The 21711-nt window shown below is 36.7% G+C and overlaps 1 protein-coding gene and 1 pseudogene across 1 annotated transcript; one reads left to right on the forward strand and one right to left on the reverse strand.

Annotated features, from left to right (window-relative positions):
- The first annotated feature begins 1339 nt into the window (after positions 1-1339).
- LOC116137356 lies at positions 1340-10623 on the forward strand (annotated as a pseudogene).
- Positions 10624-11797: 1174 nt separating this feature from the next.
- On the reverse strand, positions 11798-14474 carry LOC116137357 (receptor-like protein 9DC3). The gene is made up of 5 exons (XM_031423040.1): positions 13822-14474; positions 13433-13648; positions 12856-13327; positions 12337-12696; positions 11798-12184 (listed from the first exon to the last, which is right to left on the reverse strand). Exons 1-5 carry the CDS (start codon positions 14472-14474, stop codon positions 11798-11800), a joined length of 2088 nt encoding a protein of 695 aa, XP_031278900.1.
- Between the last annotated feature and the right edge of the window lie 7237 nt (positions 14475-21711).

The following is a 21711-nucleotide window of genomic DNA, read 5'->3' on the forward strand; positions in this document are numbered from 1 at the left end:
CAAGAATTAAGGGGAAATCTAGTCAAAAATTGAGAAATGAAGAAGATTGAGATATGTACAAGAATTTATGGGTTTTGGGATTGAGTTTATTAGTGAAAGTGAAAAACGGAGAAGGGATATGAAGGGAATATAGGGTTTTGCAGGTTTTGGGATATAGTTCAAATGGAAGATTTAGAGAAGTCAAAGTGGAGACTCGTCCATTTTCAACATTTTGTTTGGCAGTTTGACTGGTATTGAAGAGAAGGGTTTTAGTGTGTTGTGTTTCTGTGGGTGTGAGAGAGAGAAAGGGTTTTAGCGGTACACCGTGGTCGTGTCAGTGAGAGATAGATTTGCAGCAATTACCAATTGGCAACAGGGAGTGATTAAATTACTAGGATTGCCCCGAATAAGGTCTAAAATTACAACTATACCCATACTTTTTTGAATAATAAAAAACTCCCATGAACACCAGGATTAATATAAAACAAACAGACTAAACAGATTTAGAGATAAATATGTAAAGCACAAAGTTTCTTCAACATAACTCTAAGCTTACCATCAACTTGAAGTACTTCACAATACAAATTATAACAAATAAATCAACTTGAAGCACTTTTCATTTATGCTTTTCTGGAAAATGTGGCTTTACCATGAAAACTTGCAAATAACATAGTATTGAAATGTAATATATAGACCATATTGATTCCATTGGTTGAAAAACTAATGGTGAGTTTATATAATCAAAGTACTCACCTTGTTAAGAGCAATGATTGAAGTCACTATTTTCTTCTTCTTGGATGAGTTCTCTTCACTCTTGTTATGATTCTAAGCCTCACTCTTTCAACCATTATTACAAACCTTAGAGAATTTCCTGTTGTGAATACGATGTATCGTATAGACAAGCCTATTACCAATCCACATCCGTAACCAATCAAAGTGATTTTCCAATCGAACCACCTCAAATCATCGTCTCCTTCTTGGTAGATGGATGGTATTGGTGATGGGAGCTCATTATCCCCACATTTCTTTGACAATGGGAGTCCACACAACCCAAAGTTTCCAACGTAGGAATCATTTTGAAATGTATTAAATTGATTTCCTTGAGGTATATATATATAGCCTACCAGTTGGTTGTATGAAAGGTTCAGCGCAGAAAAAATTGATAGATATAGCAATTGATTAATAGCCTTAATCAATTCTTGCCTGAGTTTCAAACTACTTGGAGGCTGGACTTTCTGCATTAATAGACTTGGGCATTTGGCATACATGGATCAGCTCTCCCTTGCACTTTAATAATTATTACATAATTACCTTAAAGAAAGAGATACTGTTTCATTTCATTCTTTTTATTTAAAATAGCATGGATCTGGACTTGTTCACTTTATCATTCTTAATTCTTGAAGTGAGATATTTTATGGTTTTACAGTTGCCTACTGACGCTTTGCTAAGTCCTGTTCTTCAAGCTCCGGGTCTTCATGAATGGTTTGAAGGAGCCAATGAAGTTGGAAATCCTGATGCTCTGCTTTTAGCATTGAGAATTCAGGAAAAAATCTATGTCAACAGCAAAATATTTGGCAAACTTCTGCCAACTCCCTTCAGCTCTAGCAAACTTTTTGCTGCTGACCATTTGTCCTCTCTTGTCAATTGCTTGAAGGTGATTATTGGATATGCCCATACACTGCAACTCTACTATGGCGGGTAACAAATTATGGGTATTCTAAAAATACTTTTGTTTGTGTGTAAATGGCAGGAATCCACCTTCTGTCAGCCCCGAGTTCACAGCATGTGGCCTGTGCTGGTAAATATTCTCTTACCTGATACAGTTTTGCAAGCTGAAGATACAACATCAGTTTCAAGTTCCTTAAAGAAGCACAAAAAGAGTCGCAAGTCCAGCTCTTCTGAAGAAGAAGTTGCCAAGAATCTTCAGTCTTTCTGCGAAGTTATTGTTGAAGGATCCCTTCTTCTCTCATCTCATGACCGTAAACACTTGGCATTTGATGTACTGGCCCTTCTTTTCCCAAGGTTGCCTGCATCTTTTGTTTCAATTGTTCTGTCTTACAAATTTGTCCAGTGCCTGATAGACATACTTCCTTCAAAGGATGCATGGCTGTATAATGTTGCAAAGGATTTTCTTAAAAAATTATTGGATTGGGTTGGGAATGATGATGTCCGAAGAGTTGCTGTAATTGTAGCTTTACAAAAACACAGTAATGGCAAATTTGACTCCATCACAAGGACTAAAACAGTTAAGGATTTGATGCAAGAGTTCAAAACGGAATCAGGTTGCACACTCTTCATTCAAAACTTAGTGAATATGTTTGTGGATGAAGGTCCTACATCAGAGGAACCTTCAGATCAGAGCCAAACTACAGATGATAATTCAGAGATAGGTTCAATTGGAGAGAAGGATTCAGTGGGGACATTGGCAAATTCTGATTTTGTGAAAATTTGGGTCATAGAATCCCTCCCCAGTATTTTGAAATATTTGAACCTGGATCCTGAAGCAAAGTTCCGAGTGCGAAAGGAAGTTTTGAAGTTTTTAGCCGTTCAGGGTTTGTTCTCTGCATCACTTGGCACCGAAGTGACATCTTTTGAGTTACAGGAGAAATTTAGGTGGCCTAGAGCTGCTACCTCGAGTGCTCTTTGCAGGATGTGTATTGAGCAGCTTCAACTATTACTGGCAAATGCTCAGAAGGTTGAGAACTCACGTTCTTTCCCAAATGGACTCGAGACAAATGACCTTGGATCATATTTCATGAGGTTTCTTATTACATTACGCAACATTCCTTCAGTTTCTCTGTTTCGATCTTTAACTGAGGATGATGAGAAGGCATTAAAGAAATTGCAGGAAATGGAAACTAGGCTTTCTAGAGAGGTAGTTTATTACCCATTTTGTTTTTTGCGGCATTCACCTTTTCATGCTTTAAACTGTGGCCCTTTAATTTATGTTTATAGAATGAGGCTATTTTTGGAGTACTGGGGAATAGTGTAATATTTCAAAATTCTGTGATAAAAAAGTTGAGCTTGTTTTAAATCTGCTTCAGATTGATTTCAAATTTGTATTTCAGATAGTATTTGTTGTTTAATCATATGAAATAATTTTCTGCATTTTGCATGCATTTAATTCTGTAGGAAAGGAACTGTGGACTCAGCATGGACGCAAATAAATTGCATGCTCTGAGGTACTTGCTCATCCAGTTGCTTCTCCATGTGCTCCTTCGACCAGGGGAATATTCTGAAGCGGCCTCTGAACTTATCATGTGCTGTAAAAAAGCTTTTGCATCTTCTGATCTTCTTAACTCATCTGGTGAAGATGAGTTGGATGATGATTCAGCACCCAAGTTAATGGATGTCCTGGTGGATACATTGCTTTCATTGCTGCCACAGTCATCGGCTCCTATGCGGTCTGCCATAGAGCAGGTATTTGTAAAAATAGCAAGTGTGGATTTTTTTTCTTTTTTTTCTCTGCCTTGATTTAAATCTGTATGTAATGTTGATATGTTATATCTAATACTGACATTTCATTTGTTTGTAGTTTCTTTTTAATTTTGTAAAGTTGCAAACTGGTTCAACAATGTCATGATTATTGTTACCCCACTTGTTTAATGCGTTTGAAAGTTTACCTGTCATAGCTTTAGCTTGATGACTTGTAGTTAGTTCATGTGTTTCCAATAAAATTCAAAAGCTTGAAAAATGAAAAACAGATAGGAGAGGTTGTTGTTAGGTGTCTGTTTCTGATACTAAGATTAGGATGGGTTCTTCATTAATTGGATCAAGTTATTGCTGGTTTTCCAATACTATCATAGGATTCATCATTTGTAAATGATATTGAGGAAGAATTATATATGGAGATGATGATAGTGAATTAAGAAAATGGAATATGAACATGTTTGGACTTGGAGATTATTAATTCAAAAAAGAAATTTATCTTGCTATATCCCAATGGAGACTACATTTATGCTTTATTTGGCATCTTTTTCTGTTGTTAGGTTTTCAAATATTTTTGTAATGAAGTCATGGACGATGGACTGCTCCGGATGCTGCGGGTTATTAAGAGAGACCTAAAACCAGCCAGACATCGCAATGCAGACAGTGAAGATGATGATGAAGATTTTCTTGGTATTGAAGAGTGTTGAAAGGTGATATCCTGCTGGAAATTCAGAAAGGTGGCAGATTTTTGAACTGCAATTTTACGCCTGTTGATCTCCCGTAATTCATGCAGAAGCAGATTTTTAGTCACTGTGTTTAATTTGTTCAGTGTCTTGTTTAGGTGTATTAAGTTTGGTTAAGTGTAATGTCTCACTTGCTTGTAAGTGTATTAGTTGGTGGTGTTAGTTTAAAATTTGAAATTTGAAATGTTTTGTTGGAACAGTGACGTTGCCGTGTATATATTTTACCCCTGTTTTTTGAATAAAAAACAGAGCATTATTTGCAGACTTGGTTTGCTCTTTCGTTTTCTGTTTTTCTCTTTCGTTTGCATGCAAAACTGACAAATGGTATCAGAGCATTAATTGATCTTAGAGAGCCTGATAATTAATCTTCTTTCTTCTTACTTTCAACCCCAGTTTCGTCACTCTCTTCGTAAAAAAAAAAAACTCAAAAAATTTTTCAGTTTCAATGGCACAACCTTCAGTCTCTCTCACACCTCCAGTCTTTAATGGCGATCAATACCACATGTGGGCAGTCAAGATGAAGGCATTCCTTCGTGGACAGGGTCTGTGGCAGTACGTGGAAGAGAACGGTCAACTGCCTCTCTTGGGACCAAATCCCACCCTAAATCACATCAGGATGCATGAAGAAGAGGCTGCCAAAGCACCGAGAGCTCTCTCTCACATTCATGCAGCAGTAAATGACCTTGTATTCACAAGGATCATGGCGTATGAAACACCAAAAGAAGCATGGGATAAGTTGAGAGAAGAGTATACGGGTAGTGATACAACAAGGGGCATGCAGGTGTTGAATCTGAGAAGAGAATTTGAGTTGCTGAAAATGCAAGAAACTGAGAAGGTAAGGGAGTACGTTGATAGATTCATGAAGTGTAGTTAAAAAATTAGATTGCTTGGGGTGGAATTGACGGATAGAAGAATTGTGGAGAAAGTGTTAGTAAGCCTACCTGAAAGGTTTGAGGCTAAATCTCCTCTCTTGAGGTTCTAAAGACCTGACTCAAATAACTCTAACTGAGCTGGTCCATTCTTTACAAGCTCAAGAACAAAGGAGGCTTTTAAGGTTGGAAGACGCAGGTGAAGTGCTATGGTTGCAACACATAAGGGAAATTTTGTGCATGCTGAAATAAAAGAATGCAGGAGATAAGAAAGGGAAAGAGAAAGTAATGCTCAGTGGAATAAACATGGTGGGATAAAAGAGTATCCACCGTGTTCCCACTGCAAGAAGAAGGGACACTCAGAAAAACGGTGTTGTTCAGACCAGGAATTCTGTAGAGCCTGCAACAATTCGCCATATAGAGAGAGTTTGCAAAAATAAAGGGGAATCCTCTCACAGCAACCTCAGATGGTTGAGATTTGCAGCAGGGCAGGAAGCTGAGCAGTTATTTGTGGCATCCTGCGGGTCTCCCTCATCATGCAATGAAGCCTGGTTGATTGATAGTGGATGCACAAGTCAATGACTCCAAACTTGCAAAGTTTCACCAGCCTGGACATGGCTTTTCAATCCAAGTCAAGATAGGGAATGGAGAATTTGTGGATGTTAAGGGAAGGTGATGTGGCTGTGCAAACTCAATCAGGTCTAAGCTGATTTCTGATGTGCTTTAGGTTCCTGAATTAATCAAAGTTACTTAGTGTAGGACAAATGTTAGAGAGAAAATATGTCCTACTTTTTCAGGATCAATCTTGTAAGATATTAGATAGTGAGGGCAGTGAACTCATGAGAGTTAGAATGATGGGAAAAAGCTTTCCCATTGACTGGAAAAATTCAGATTCAGAGCTCATAGTGCTAAGCTAATAATCCGAATATGGCACAAGCGTTTTGGCCATTATCACTATCATGGTCTCAAGCAAGCTCAGACCAAAAAGATGGTTCTAAACCTCCCGAAATTGATGAAGTAAACACCATGTGTCAGGCATGTCATCTTGGCAAGCTAAGTAGACCATCCTTTCCCGTGAACCAAGCTTGGAGAGCTCCAAAAAAAACTTCAACTCATTCACACAGACGTATGTGGCCCTATGCAAACACCTTCCTTGAATGGGAGTTGTTATTTTGTATTGTTCATTGATGATAAAACTAGAAGTGTTGGGTGTATTTCTTGAAGCAAAAAAACGAACTAGCTGGAGTTTTTGGAAGGTTTAAGCAGTTGGTTGAAAACCAAACTGGTTTGAGTATCAAAATGTGAGGAGTGACAATGGGAGTGAGTAACCATCAAAAGGTTTGAAACAATCTGCATAGAGCAAGAATCAAGCATCAATTCGCAGTCCTTATACTCCACAGCGAATGGAGTAAGTGAGAGAAGGAATAGAACCGTTGTGGAGATGGGAAGTACATGTTGGCTGAGAAGAAACTGCCGAAAAGTTTTTGGGCAGAAGCTGTAAACACTGCGTTATTTACTAATAGGCTTCCCACAAATCCTTGATCAACCAAACTCCCTATGAAGCTTGGTATGGGATCAAACCTGCTGTGGATCATTTAAGGGTCTTTGGCAGCACCTGTTATGTATTGTTCCAACAGCCAAGAGGAAGAGCTGGATGACAAGCAACTAGAGCATTTCATTGGATATAGTAATAATTCCAAGGCTTGTAGAGTGTATAATCCAGAAACCAAAAGATACATGTCACTAGGATATAAGGTTGATGAGAAAGGTGTTTGAATTGGGAAGAGAACAAAGTTGATAAAGAAGAAAGTCCACGCAGATTGATGTGGTTGGTGATGAACAACTGAAAAGATGCAAGTGAAACTGAAGAAGAAAGCTCCCGGTTAGAGCACTCGTTCATTGGCTGAGGTTTATGGAGGTGTAATTTGGCCACACTTGAACAAACTAACTTCATTGAAGCAGCAAATCTGAACTTGGGGTTGCTATGCGAGGAGTTGACAATGATAGAAAAATTAGACCTGGAAGCTTGTGGACAGACCAAGGATAGAAATGTGATTCGTCAAGTGGTCTTCAAGAAGAAATTAGTCCTGATGGTTCAGTACATAAGCACAAAGCAAGGTTGGTTGTTAAGGGGTTTGCTCAACGATATGGAATTGATTTTCATGATACATTCGCACCGTAGCAAGGCTTGACACAATTAGGTTGTTACTTGCTCTTGCGGCTCAATCGGTTGAAAATATCCAACTGGATGTCAAGTCTGCGTTTTTAAATGGATGGCTCAATGAAAGATCTATGTTGAGCAACCGGTGGGTACCAAGTTCAAGGCCAGGAGAATAAAGTGTATCTTTTGAGGAAGGCCTTGTATGCCTAAAACAGCTCCTAGAGCCTGGACAGCAGGATCAATGAATACTTGAGTAACTTGGGTTACTTGAGAAGTCCTGATGAACATCATTATATGTAAGAAACGTGGAGGGTGATCTGATCATTGTTTCATTGTATGTTGATGATCTTCTCATCACCGGCAGTAGTCCAAGTAAAGGTGATTTTTAGGAAGCATGAATTGTGAATTTGAAATGACAGATCTCGGTATAATGTCTTACTTCCTAGGTGTGGAAATATCAAACTCCAAGTGGGATATTGTCATCAGAGGAGGTATGTTTGGAGGTTCTTAAACGATTTGGCATGGATAAATGCAAGCCAGTCAATACACCTCTGGTTGCTACTACTCAGAAATTAAGCAAAGAAGACGGGGCTGTCAGGGTGGATGAGAGTTTGTACAGAGCTTAATAGGCTGCTTGTTGTATCTAACAGCAACCAGGCCTGACTAATGTATGCTACAAGTCTCCTCTCCAGGTTTATGACTAATCCAAGTGAAATCACTTCAGGGCAGCTAAGAGGGTGCTCAGTATATTAAAGGTAACCTGGACTTGGTGTGTGGTTCAGGAAATCTGAAGTTTTCAGCTTGTGGGATATTCGGACAGTGACTGGCGTGATCAATAGATGACGTGAAGAGTACATCCGGTATTATTTTTCTTAAATTCGGGTGCTGTGTGTTGCTGTCCAAAGGCAAGCAACGGTAGCTCAATCAACAGCAGAAGCTGAATACATTTCTGCTGCTGCTGCCGTGAACCAAGCCATTTGGCTTAGGAAATTTTGAATGATCTCAACCAAACACAGAGAGCCTACTGTAATTTTCTGTGACAATTTTCTACAGTTTCTATGGCTAAAAATCCAATTAATCATGGCCTACCAAACATATTAAGATAATACCATGCAGTAAGAGAAGCTTTGCAAGATCATGAAGTTGAGTTGATACACTGCCGGGGAGAAGACAGGTCGCTGATATTTTAACTAAGCCGTTGTCCAAAACCAAGTTTGAATATCTTCAGTTCAACTTGGTGTTTCCAGCAATGACATCAAGGAGGATATTGAAAGGATATCCTGGAAATTCAGAAAGGTGCAGATTTTTGAACTGCAATTTTACGCCTGTTGACTCCCGTAATTCATCAGAAGCAGTTTTTTAGTCACTGTGTTTATTTGTTCAGTGTCTTTTTTTAGGTGTATTAAGTTTGATTAGTGTAATGTCTCACTTGCTTGTAAGTGTATTAGTGGTGGTGTTAGTTTAAATTTGAAATTTGAAATGTTTTGTTGGAACAGTGACGTTGCCGTGTATATATTTTACCCCTGTTTTTTGAATCAAAAACGAGCATTATTGCAGACTTGGTTTGCTCTTTCGTTTTCTGTTTTTCTCTTTCGTTTGCATGCAAAACTAACAAAGAGGAAGAAGAAATTGATGAAGCCGAGACTGGTGAAACAGGGGAGAGTGATGAGCAGACAGATGACTCAGAGCAGTAACTGGTGTTGAAGAAGCGATAAAGACTTCCTAAAGATTCTGATGATTCTGATAGCGGAATGGATGATGAGGCAAGTTCCGCATGGACACTTATCTTGCCCAGATTTTCAAAGAGAAAAGAATCAGGCTGGGAGTGAAACGCTCAGTCACAGCTTAATCTGTTTAAACTTCGTGTCTATCATTGCTGGAAATTTACCTGCATGAAAATCCAGGCAAGTACGAGTATTCATTGCTTCGTTAAGGTTAGCTGTAACTGTCATAGATTGCTGCACAAACAGTTTTTGTCTGAAATAAAAAAATAAAAGCTCTTAGGATAATATTAGCTTTTTTCTGGAAAAAAAAAAAAAAAAATTGCCTTTAGTGGCATTTACTTGGATCAACAAAGGGGAGAATTTAGCAATAAATATCAGTGATAATCAAGTTATTATTTCAGAGTTATCAAAGCTGCTTCCTACTACCAGTGTTTCTGGACTTAATCTAATGTCTTGTCCTTGGAATGATTTGTTTTATGTTAATAGGTAATTTAGAAGAATGATTCTAAAAAATTTGCAATGTTCATGTAACAATGATTTTTTTTCATTTTTGACTATTTCCCGCCTCTGATTTGTGGTATGTGTTTTGAATTGTTTTCGTTTCACAGGTAAGCCCCAGGTTCTGATGGTGTACTCAAACTTGGCTCAGGCATTTGTTAACCCACATACTGCTGAAGGTAGTGGGCAGCTTGAACAACGTGTATGGGGAATTCTACAGAAGAAAATATTCAAGGCGAAAGACTTCCCTAAGGGTGAATCTGTGCCACTATCTACTCTTGAATCTTTGTTGGAGAGAAACTTAAAATTGGCAGCAAGACCATTCAAGAGAAAGAAATCTGCTGCTAATCCATCTAAGAAGAAGCGGTCAGCTTACTGGAACAGATACAAAATGATCGTCTCCCTGGCTCAGAATTCAACCTTTTGGCTTCTGAAGATCATCGATGCTAGAAAATTTTCGAGTCTGAATTGCAGAAGGTTTATGATATTTTCCCAACTGTGTTGGCTGGTTATTGTGACAGTAAAAAGTCTCAAATAAAATCTGAATTTTTAAAAGAAATATTTCAAAGAAGACCATGAATTGGGCATCATCTCTTCAGCTTCATACTGGAAAAATGTGGCAGTGCAAAATCAGGATTTCGTCAAGTTGAGGCACTGGATTTGGTGATGGAGATATTGAAGTCAGTGGTTCTGTTAAGATCAGATGAAGCCAGCCGGGATGCATCAAAGAAAGCCTTGAAGAGCCACCTCCGAAATCTCAGTCGTCTGATAAAGGAGTTGGGGACACATATGCCTGAGAAGCAGTCAAGGAAATCTGAAGTACGTAAGTTCTGTTCTAAGATCTTTCAAATGGTGTCAAGTCTTAACCTAACCAAGTCCTTTCTTAAAGATTTGACCCCTGATGCACTCGCTGCTTATGAATCTGAACTTGGTGACGCATTTCTTAATCTGAAGAAAGTGGAATGAGATTGGTTAAGAGTAAATATTTTGGAAAGATATTTAGCGAAATTCATTCGAATACTACATTGTTGGAAAACTTCAATTTAACCACTGCATACTCCGTACTGGAAGGCAAAATGTATGAGTTAATCCAGTATTTTTGTTGCTAAACAGTTTCAGGTAGACGTTTTGCTGATAGAACTTGATAGTCACTTTTTAAAGAAAATGAAATAGGAAGGCTGCAATATCATGTGATGAAACTTGATGTTGGTAAAAATGTTAAAAAGATTAATGGGTTTATTTGTTATTGATAAAGGAAGAGACTGATAATGGTGAAAAAAGATTTTGAATGTGTTATGTAGTAATTCTGGTACTATAAATACTCAGATTATGACGTTAAAATTATTTTTATGAGAACAAGAACAAAGTGGCATTATATTATGCCGACGAAATCAGCTGCAATGATCTCTTGAATATGTGGGGGGCCAAAATTTCAGGTATTCCCAGTGCAGAAAAGCTTTCACAACCAAAGAGATTCTGGAGTCTTGCATTACATAGTATCACCATTCGGTTATTTTCACTTGCAACCATTTCATGTAAAACAGAATTGGAATTGCTAAATTCATTATCAGTACCATTTCATGTACTCTGATGGAAGAGCAATTTGAGTTGTCATAACAAAATGAAATCTATTTTACTCGAAAATTTTTAATCCTCGAATATATTTGGACTGTTCTTTCTTTAACCTTAAGTCCTAATGTCAACAGATTAGCGAGACTGAAAGTAAATTTTGGAGAAGTCTAAAGCAAATTTTTAATTTTAATCCTTTTGTTCAACATCAGAACTTAAAATTTTCAACTCTTAAATTCAAGTTTTAAGTTACTTTCTGGGTCGTACTATCTGTATAACTTGTGTTTTATATTAATGTAGATGCCGAATGAAACAAATATAGAATTAGAAGGAATATAAAAATAATTATATCTTTCAAAACTTCTTTATCTACAAGTTTTCTCGAGGGTAGCATTTGGTACTGTTAAGTGCAGATTTGGAAATAAAAAATTCAATCATGCAAGTCTTGGTCATCCACTATAGTAAGTGTAAACATTCCCAGTCTTGGTCATGCACTAACTAACGGAGAACAAAGTTTTAAACTACTCTTAAGAAAGCTAGAAAAATTGATCAGACCAAGGTAACATACTCACTTTTCTGAATGAAATCTGAAGAACAGAAATTCAATTTTCTGAATGAAGAGAAACGAGAAAGAACTTAAAAAATGCAGTAACAATCAAGGTTAAATCAAAATTGAAATTACCAAGGCCTTTCAAAAAATTAATGCTGCGCTCGTTTATAGTTGATTGCTTACACTGACAGAAAACATAGAAGATAAAAAAGGGAAAAAAAAAAAAAAAAGGTACAGCACATATATAGTCAACACTCTTGACAAAGCTAAAAGCACTAACCCCTTCTTCCCCCACGTTTCTTGTTCGACCTTCTCCCCTTTCGACGGTGTTCTCCCTCGACTATACTTACAATCCAATGAGGCTTTCCTGTTGAAAATACAAGATATCCCATGATCAATCCAAAAACCATTCCACATCCATAGCCCATCAACACCGCTTTCCAACCAAATCCAATTGAAGACTCTACATCATCTTCTAATTTTGAAGGTGGTTGTAGTGTCTCATCACTTTTGCATTCTTTTGACAATGGAAATCCACACAATCCCAGGTTTCCCGCGTATGAAGTATTTCCAAAGGTATCAAAGTGGGGTAGTCGTGGAATGGGCCCTGTGAGTTGGTTTTGAGACAAGTTTGGCACTCCAAGAAAATTTAAATTTGCTAACTGCCATGGAAGTTATTATTTGAAAAATCAATTGCAGTGAGAGTAGTGATAATTTTCACAAGTTCAAACTGAAGCCCTTTCATTGTCACTGTAATGGAATCTTGATAATAACTTTCACCCATATACTACAACTTTCTCTTTGCTTCACCAACATCCTTCATGGCATTTAGATTTTCGAAATACCTGGCTGACAATGGACCACCAAATTTGTTGTTTGAGAGGTCAAATACTTTCAACTTTGGAAAATAGTGCTTCGTCTTTGAGCAACCCCATATAGAACCGTAAAATTGATTTGAATGAAGGACCAGAACTTGCAACTCAGGAAGACTTTCTAGCCAATAGGGGAAGGTATCATTTACCTTGTTGTTACCAATATCTAGAACTTGAAGCATCGTACAATTGACTAGAGATTGTGGGATTGGCCCTTCCAATTCATTCTCATTGATGTTAAAGGTCCTCAAAGGACTGCCCTTTGCAAATTTTCCAGGAATGGTGCCATAGAGTTTATTTTTCTATAAATCCAACACACGAAGATTGCTAAAGCTTCCCATGCATGTTGGAATCTTACCACTCAAACTATTACTATAAAGATCTAGAATTTCTATTATACTCATATTGCAGATCATATGAGATATCTCCCCAGTCAATTTGTTGTTTGACAAGAATAATACTATCAAGAAAGGTGGTGGAACTGGAAGTGATCCGTGGAGCAAGTTGAACCGAAGGTCTAGATGGAGAAGATTCTTCCAGGGAAGCTGGTCTATGCCGGTTAGGTTGTTGTGGGAAAGATTTAGAAATTGCAAAGTATCCATTCCAACATCCCCCATCCAATTAGGTATCTGACCCCTGATTTTATTGTCAGAAAGATCCAGTTCCTGTAATTGGTTTAAACTTCTTAAAATACCTGGGAATTCTGTCAAGTTGCAACCAGATAAGTGCAAATCGTAAAGTTGTGGAAAGGACGAATTGGCTTTGAATGCAGTGTTAATGGATAGGCTATTATAAGAAAGATCAAGCAATCCAAGGTTTTTTAGGTTTGAGAACAAGTGAAGCTCTACAATTCCACTTAAATTGTTTGAAGAAAGATCGAGAATGGATAAATTCACAATTTCAAAGATTGAACTTGGAATAGAGCCATTCAGTCTATTATCATCCAAATAAATGATTTGCAATAATGGTAGAGTGAATAACGAAGATGGTATTGGTCCAGTGAGTTGATTACTTGACAAGTGTAAAGAAGAAAGTTACCTTAAGTTGACAAAAATATCTGGAATTTCACCAATCAAATTATTATACGACAGAAGCAAATAACCAAGTTGTGTAAGGTAGCCAAGAGAGGCAGGAATTGACCCAACGAGTGTGCAGTTTCTGAGATTCAATCCCCTCAAGAAAAAGAGATTGCTGATTGAATTAGGTGATTGGTCTGAAAAGCTCATGTCAGAGACATCCAAAAACTCGAGTGGGCTGCTCCAATTAACTTTAGGAAAATTACCTATCAAGTTGAAGTTATTACCTAACCCAAGGATCTTCATATTTGGTAGGTGGAAGATGCATTCTGGCACGTTCCCTTGTAGTTCACACCTTTGGAGACTGAGAGAAGTTAGAGACGAAGATATATTCGTCAATGAACTAGGTACAATGGTAGACATGTCAACATTGCAAGAGCAAGGTCTGTTAACACTGTCAGATTTTGAACTAGCCTGTCGAAAACATCTCTTTCAATTATCAAACCGTTTTCACTCATCAAAGTATGCCTCGTATTGCCTGTGACGTAACCAACGACCGAAAGGTCAAGTGAAACCAATTTAGACAAATGGGAGACCTTAGATGGAATTTGACCACCAAAGTTTGAGGTAGAGAGATTAAGATGTCTCAAACTCGTCAATCGACCAAAATTAGAAGAAATTGGAGAGAGATTAAAATCTTTGAAAGCAAGATTGAGTCTTTTCAATTGAGGAAGAAGAAAAAGGCTAATGTTGGAAGGGATGTTGCCAGAAAGCCAACTACAGCTAAGGTCTAGGCCAATCACATGACCTGTCACCAAATCACATGTAACACCATCCCATGAGCAACAATCATAATCCTCTTTCCAAGATATCATTTTTGGATAAGAAGGAACATCTGCAAAAATGATACAATACTCTGAGGAATCATTTTTGAAGGAAAAGAGTTGCTTGAACTGAAGTAATGCAGAACTCTGGTGATGAGACCAGAGTGCTGCAGAAGTATGAGAATAAAAGAGGAATAATTGGAGGAAGAGAAGTTGATAGGGCCATGCTAGACAACCCATTTTTGTTTATGATGAATCACAAGAAACGATATGATTATAAATAGAAAGAGAATTGGAAACTAAAGTAAAGTTTACACATGTAAGGAGACTTGAATTCGTGGTTAATGCACGTCAAAAAGTAAAGTCTTCCATGTGCAAAACACATGATAGGGTTGATGCAGAAAAGAAAGCCCATTATTCATGAGTTTAAATTTGACAAAGTGGAATGCAATATTAGTTTCTACTATGGTCTTTGTCATATTAAGCATACAGAAACTTCTTCAAACAGTTTAATTACCATGTAAAAGTCTTGGTCTATTAACAAAAAAACGGTGGTGCATGCACTAAACATGAAGTCACTTTCTTGGTTGCAATTTAAACAGTAAATCACATTTTGTAAAAGAAGTACATATACGATCATAGATGGTGCTACAAAAGGTCAATAATGTTCACTTTTTTGGATTGATAATCATGCTAGACTTTGTATTATTCACTTAGTAATTACGTGAAGTGCTAATTAATGATCTTTTGATAAACTTAAAGCATACTAGTATTGTTTGTTTTGTGATCAGTGAAATTTGTAAATATAAATAGTGAAGGTGATAAGATGAATATAGCCTAAATTTATCATACAAAACAAACAATTAATTATTCAATTAGGCTCAATTAAGCTTCCTTGAAAAAGAAAATGAAAATGAAAGTTCACTTCTGTGATAGTCTGATTAATGTTGCTGCCCCCTGCGTAGCAAGGAACAAGGCATTCTATTACAAGGAAGAGCATTGTGCTTTTATTTGCTTATGCATTAATTATATCGTGTGGGGATTCTGTTATAAGAGATCAAGTTGGTTTTATCTATTAAAACTCTTTTTCTTTATGGCGAAAATTACATAAGCAATTGTCTTTGTCCAAATAATAAGGGTCCTTAAATGGAGAAAAAAATAGGTATATATGGAAATTAATTGTAGGCAGAGAAACTGATAAGCCCGTCTGAGGAACATCATCTTTATGCATGAAATCACAGCTCTACCATCGTGAATAATCCTGGCCGTATAATTGTGCAGCCATAAAATTCTAAACGTTCAACCGCTATTCATTCACACAACTATTCATCGGAGTAACTTAGCCCCACAAACAAAAAACAAAATTAAAGCTCACAACATTTATAATCTGATGGATGTTAATTACTTCCCCTGGAATGTAAGAAACAGGGCATTCTATTATAATGATTGGTGGATCAATGGAATATTCATGGTAAACGATTCTAATAGCCTGTTAAACCAATGTTTTAGTTGTCAAGGTAGAACAAGTTTGAAGCTTTGAAAACTAAAGTTTATAAAATTAGCGAAACAAATTATAAATAAATTACCATGAATACTGCAATTCTATTTCTTCTCAAAATCAAATCACCTTATCTCGTCTCAAAAATGGAGTAACAAAACAATTTAAAAGAAAAGTCATATCTGGGAACATCTTGCGAGAATTAAGAGGAGTTTCGTTCTTGAGAGGAGGAGGCTAGGAATCACGACAGAGAATAACAAGTTGCATTTTATAAGAGCGATCCAGTGTGCCAAGGACTACTCTTGTAGGATGCATGAGTTCAAGAATAAGAACTAAAACTATTCTGCCACGTCTCATAAAGTACCTATTATAATATTCTATCTGGTCGGGTTGGAACTATCACGTTTCCTGATTAACCCGACTTGACCATTGATTTGGTATTCTATTTAACCCAATCTTTTCGGGTCGGATTTTTGCCCACCGTTTAAACTCCCAATACACTTACAACTTGACAGACAATAGTGTAAAATTAACAGATTTTTGACTTCAGGACACAAACTAAATAATAAAATAATAAAATGTAACTTATTTTAAAAATATATATAGTTAATTTTATTCAACATAATCTTAGACGAATTCTTGGATTCTCTGACAATGCTCCACCGCATATCCCACCAGCACTTCAACAAAGTATCTCTCCACGCCAAGCTCAATGCACTGTCTTCTTCAGGGAAAAGTGATGCTGTTGGTGACCATGCGTGGCTCGTCATTTTTACATTTCTTTGACAATGGCGGTCCACACAACCCAGGTTTCCAATATAGGAGTCACTTTGTAATGTATTAAACTGATTTCCTTGAGGTATAAATCTCACAAGCTGGTTGTATGAAAGGTTCAATATTGAAATAAATGATAAACTTGCAATCAAATCTAACTAAACAATCAGAACTAGAATAGAAAGTATATAGGCTTCATCAGACTAAATAAAAATATTTCTCAGAATCCATGTTGTATCAGACAAACAAACAAACAGAAGATCCAGTGCACTGAATTATAATCTGTGCTAGTATACTTAATTACCCATTATTCATGAGTTTAAATTTGACCAAGTGCAATGCAATACTAGTTTCTACTATGGTCTTTGTTATCTTAAACATACAAAAACTTAATCAAATGCTTTAGGTTCATCAAATAATTTAATTAGTGCATAAAAGTCTTGTTCTATTAACCAAAAAGCAGTAGTACATGCACTAAACATGAAGTCACTTTCTTGGTTGCAATTTAAACAATAAATCATATTTTGTAGAAGTACACATGCGATCATAGACGGTGCTACAGAAGGTCAATGATGTTCACTTTTGTGGTTGATAATCATGCTAGACTTTGTATTATTCACTTAGTAATTACATTAAGTGCTAATTAATGATCTTTTGATAAACTTAAAGCAGACTAGTATTACTTGTTTTGTGATTAGTGAAGTTTGTGAATATAAATAGTGAAGGAGATGAGATGAATATACCCTAAATTTTAATAATCAAATAATGCAGAATTAAGCTTGCTTGAAAAAGAAAATAGTGACAGTGTGATGGTTGTTGCTGCCCCCTGCATAGCAAGAAACAGGGCATTCTGTTACAAGAGAAGAGCATTGTGATTTTATTTGCTTATGCATTAATTATAGGCAGATTATATTATAAGATATCAAGTTGGTTTTATCTATTAAACCCCTATTTCTTTATGGCGAAAATTATAGAAGCAATTGCCTTTGTCCAAATAATGAGTCCTTAAATAGAGAAAAAAATAGGTATATATGGAAATTAATATAACTGTGATGGACTATTTATTTTATTGATTGTTTCCCTTTGAGTCTTGTTCCTTGCTTTGAAAATTACAACATTTGTGAAACTGAAATTCAACAAAATAGAAGAGAAATGGAGGGTCACTATTGTAGAAATTAATTGAAGTCTTGGTCACCCATAGATGTCTTGTAGATTACAAATGTTATTTTCCAAGAGGTGTCGAGGAAATTAAATATGGAATCTTATCATTGACTAGACTGAATTGACACTGATTGAGATAACTTTTGTAGGCTACTAATGAAATTTACTGTAAATTAGTGTCTTACCAAACTTCATTGACCCAAAAGGAATTATAAGTGGGGTTCTCCGATTTCACAAAGTTGCAGTGGAGGTTCCAATGTTGACTAGGCTAAACTCTGGTTAATTACGTAAGGAGACTTGAACCGTGGTTAACGCATCGAAAAATAAATGCTTCTCTCAGTCTCATACAGTGTGGACTACTTCATGAATTATTGATCAATTAATCTTGGTCTTCGCTAGCTATATATGATTCCAGGAAAAATCATTCAGGACTCAGAACAATCTTATACCAACCAACCAAGACCTTCTTTCTATTTCTGAATAACTAGAAAGAAAAAAAAAAAATCTACATTAACTGTATGAATGAAAATTAATTTTACTTAAAAAATAGATTTAACTATGCTGATGGATGTTAACCAAAGTGCAAAATATTTTAATTTTATTGCTTAATCTGGTTGCTTAGAAGGAGAAATATGATGGAAATATGATTAAAGTCTTGGTCTATTGGCTTGGAAACAAAAATGTCTTTGTTATTGATTTAGCATATTCATTCTCTGTTGGAGTCATTGTCTTCTTGTATACAAGAAGGCAAACTTATAGTTTACGTATCTGGAGAGTTATAGCTTGGTCTTGGGCCCTTGAAGTGAAGAACGAGGCAACAAGACTTCTTAATTTAATTACAAGTCTTGGTCTAAGTGGGATATATAGAAAAAGAATGTTGCAGTGCTTGAAGTCACTTTTCTTAAAATTTTCTTCTTACTATTGTATGGTCAATATTGAGATACTCTAATTTGAGCAGTAAGTCACACGCTGAAGCAAAAGCCTAAATGACTAGGGGTGGAAAAAAACTCGAAAACCAAACCAAACCAAAGTGGTCTAAGCCAAAGTGGAGGGACGGATGGAATTGAGCCAAAGTAGAGGGACGGATGGAATTGGGCCAAAGTGGTCCAAGCCCATTTGTAAAAGCCGATTAACTGAACATCTAAAGAGACTTGAGTATTAACTAATTCCCATCTAAGTACATTGGACACCGTCTAAGCACAGGACTAACTTATTATACCAATAGAAATTTCTACATTCAATAAACATGGGGCCTTATAAGGAGAGAAAGTAGGCGTGGAAATTAATATATGGCTATGATGTTATGACCATAAGTTTTAAGGATTATTTATGTCACATATTGTTTTCACTATCGTTCATAAGACTACTCGACCATTAATATAGCACCAAGTTTTGGTCCTTGCTTTGAATATTCTAGGAAATGTTAGAGAATTTTCTATGATCTCACGGATGTCACCAACCAATGATGTTTTTCTAATTAAAAAAAAAAATATCAAAGTCTAGTTTGCTATTCATACATGAGTATAGACACTCAGTTTTAAGAAGATTGTAAACTTTTCCAATTAATATGGCAAATATGGGAACTTCAAGTGTAGCGAAGAAACATGACATGAATGCTAATCAATGATGAAGTTATATGTCTATAAAGAAATGGTGTTATGTTTTGAAGATGGCAAATTAAATTACTCATGGCATTATTTATGACTCGTCAATATAACTATGAGTCATTGGTCTATTAACTAGAAAATTATATTGTCTACATTAATATCTGTTGTAACTACTCTTAACAGATCAACCAGAAAGCAAACACAAAATCACAAAAGATTCACACACACACACACACAACAACAAGATTTACCGTGGTTCACTTGCTCATATATGAGCAAGCTATGTCCACGTTGAGCTTGAGAAACTAGTGAGCTCACTGCACTAATTGATCAAGATTACAAAACACAACTCGACCAAGAATCAAACCCTTACACAGATCTTTCCAGAACCCGTAACACCCTAGAGAAACAGATCTAACACCCAAGATACACTGCAAACTCTAGTACCCTCAAATGGCCTGCAAACCAGCCACTCAAACATCCTGTTACAAGATTCAAGATCAAGACAATACCCAAACCTTAATGGAGGCTATTCGTTTTACAGAGAAAAAGGGAAAAACACGAAAAAGGGTTTCAACTGTTGTGAAGAGACTGTTGCGATGCTTTTATACTATTGACTATTAGACTGATTTGCCACCGTTGGATACTCAGCCAGCCAACGGACAAGATTAATCTTTGCTTGGCTCAAAACGACGTTGTCTCACTTAATGATAAAACGTCACCGTATGAAGCCATCACTCTAACAATCTCCACCTTGATGGGTTCATTCGTGACTGTAGTGCAGCTTACTCTTTATGGAATCCTTCATTGCTCTGGTCACTCTGGTTTACTGAATGAATAACAAATTCAAGCAGTGCTTGAACTTGGTATGAGTGACTGTCTTGGTGCCCATGTCTGCTGGATTTTCTTCGGTAGAAACCTTTAGAAGTGCTTTCTCATCTCTTGAGATCAAGTCCCTTACGAAGTGATATCTCACATCTATGTGTTTCGTACGTTCATGGTACACTGGATTCTTGCTCAAATGTATTGCACTCTGACTATCAGAAAAGATGACAGGCCTCTGATTTGTTATCTTGGCTTCACTGAGAATTCCTTTTAGCCAGATAGCTTCTTTGAATATGTCAGCAACAACCACATATTCAGCCTTAGTAGTGGATAATATAGGCTTTAATTGCGATTTCCAGCTAATGCAGTTACCTCCTAAAGTAAAGTAGTATGCAGTAGTTGATTTTCTAGTGTCTCTATCACCTGTAAAATCTGCATCTACAAACCCAACCAACTCAAGTGAAGCAGTTCTTTTACAGTAATGCAGTCCAACATTTAAGGTAGCATTTATATATTTCAGAACCCATTTTAAAGCAATCTAGTGATCCATACCAGGGTTAGACATGTACCTACTGAGTAAGGAAATTACAAAGGCTAAGTCAGGCCTTGTGCTAATCATAGCATACATAAGAGATCCTATCACATTTGCATATGGGATATGTTCCATCTTAATCATTTCAGGTTCAGTTCTAGGACATTGTGATTTACTCAATGTGAAGTGGCTGGCCAGTGGGATTGTGACAGGTTTTGCATCTGCCATTCCAAATTTTTCTACTAGTTTGTGCAGATATGAACACTCGTGCACTCTCAGCTCACATTTGTGCCTATTTCTGTCAATTTGCATTCCTAGGATCTTCTTAGCATTTCCTAAATATTTCATTTCAAACTAAGCACTCAATTTTTCCTTTAATCTACAAATCAGGGACTTAGACTTGCTAATTATTAGCATGTCATCCACATACAACAGTAAGTACACAGGCAAGTTATCACTTAGGGCAAAATAAAAGCAGTTATCATATTTACTCCTAGTGAAGCCTATACTCACAATGAATGTGTCAAATCTTTTGTACCACTGTCGGGGGGATTGTTTTAGGCCGTATAAAGATTTGAGAAGAAGGCAGACATGGTCAGGGGTCTTTGGGTCTATAAATCCTACAGGCTGGTTTATATAGATCTCTTCCTCAAAATCCCCATAGAGGAATGCAGTAGTCACATCTAATTGCTCAAGTTCTAAATCTAGGTGGGCTACAATGGAGAGCATTAATCTAATTATTTTATACTTAACCACTGGGGAAAAGACTTCATTGAAGTCTATTCCCTCTCTTTGGGTGAAGCCCTTGGCTACTAGTCTAGCCTTATACCTTAGTGGTTCTTTGGTTGTTGCTCCATCTTTTAGTTTGAACAGCCACTTACATTGGATTACCTTCTGCCCTTTTGGCTCTGGTACAAGAGCCTAGGTTTTGTTCACCTTTACTGACTTCATCTCAGCTTCCATGGCAACCTTCCATTTATCCCTTTCCTTAGAGTTTACTGCTTCTTCATAAGTCTCTGGTTCAATTCTCTGCAGTTTTGTACCTACAAGAAGGGCAGTATAGATAAGGATAGCATATGA

The sequence above is a fragment of the Pistacia vera genome, unplaced genomic scaffold (assembly GCF_008641045.1).
Source record: "Pistacia vera cultivar Batoury unplaced genomic scaffold, PisVer_v2 Contig323, whole genome shotgun sequence".
NCBI lineage: Eukaryota > Viridiplantae > Streptophyta > Magnoliopsida > Sapindales > Anacardiaceae > Pistacia > Pistacia vera.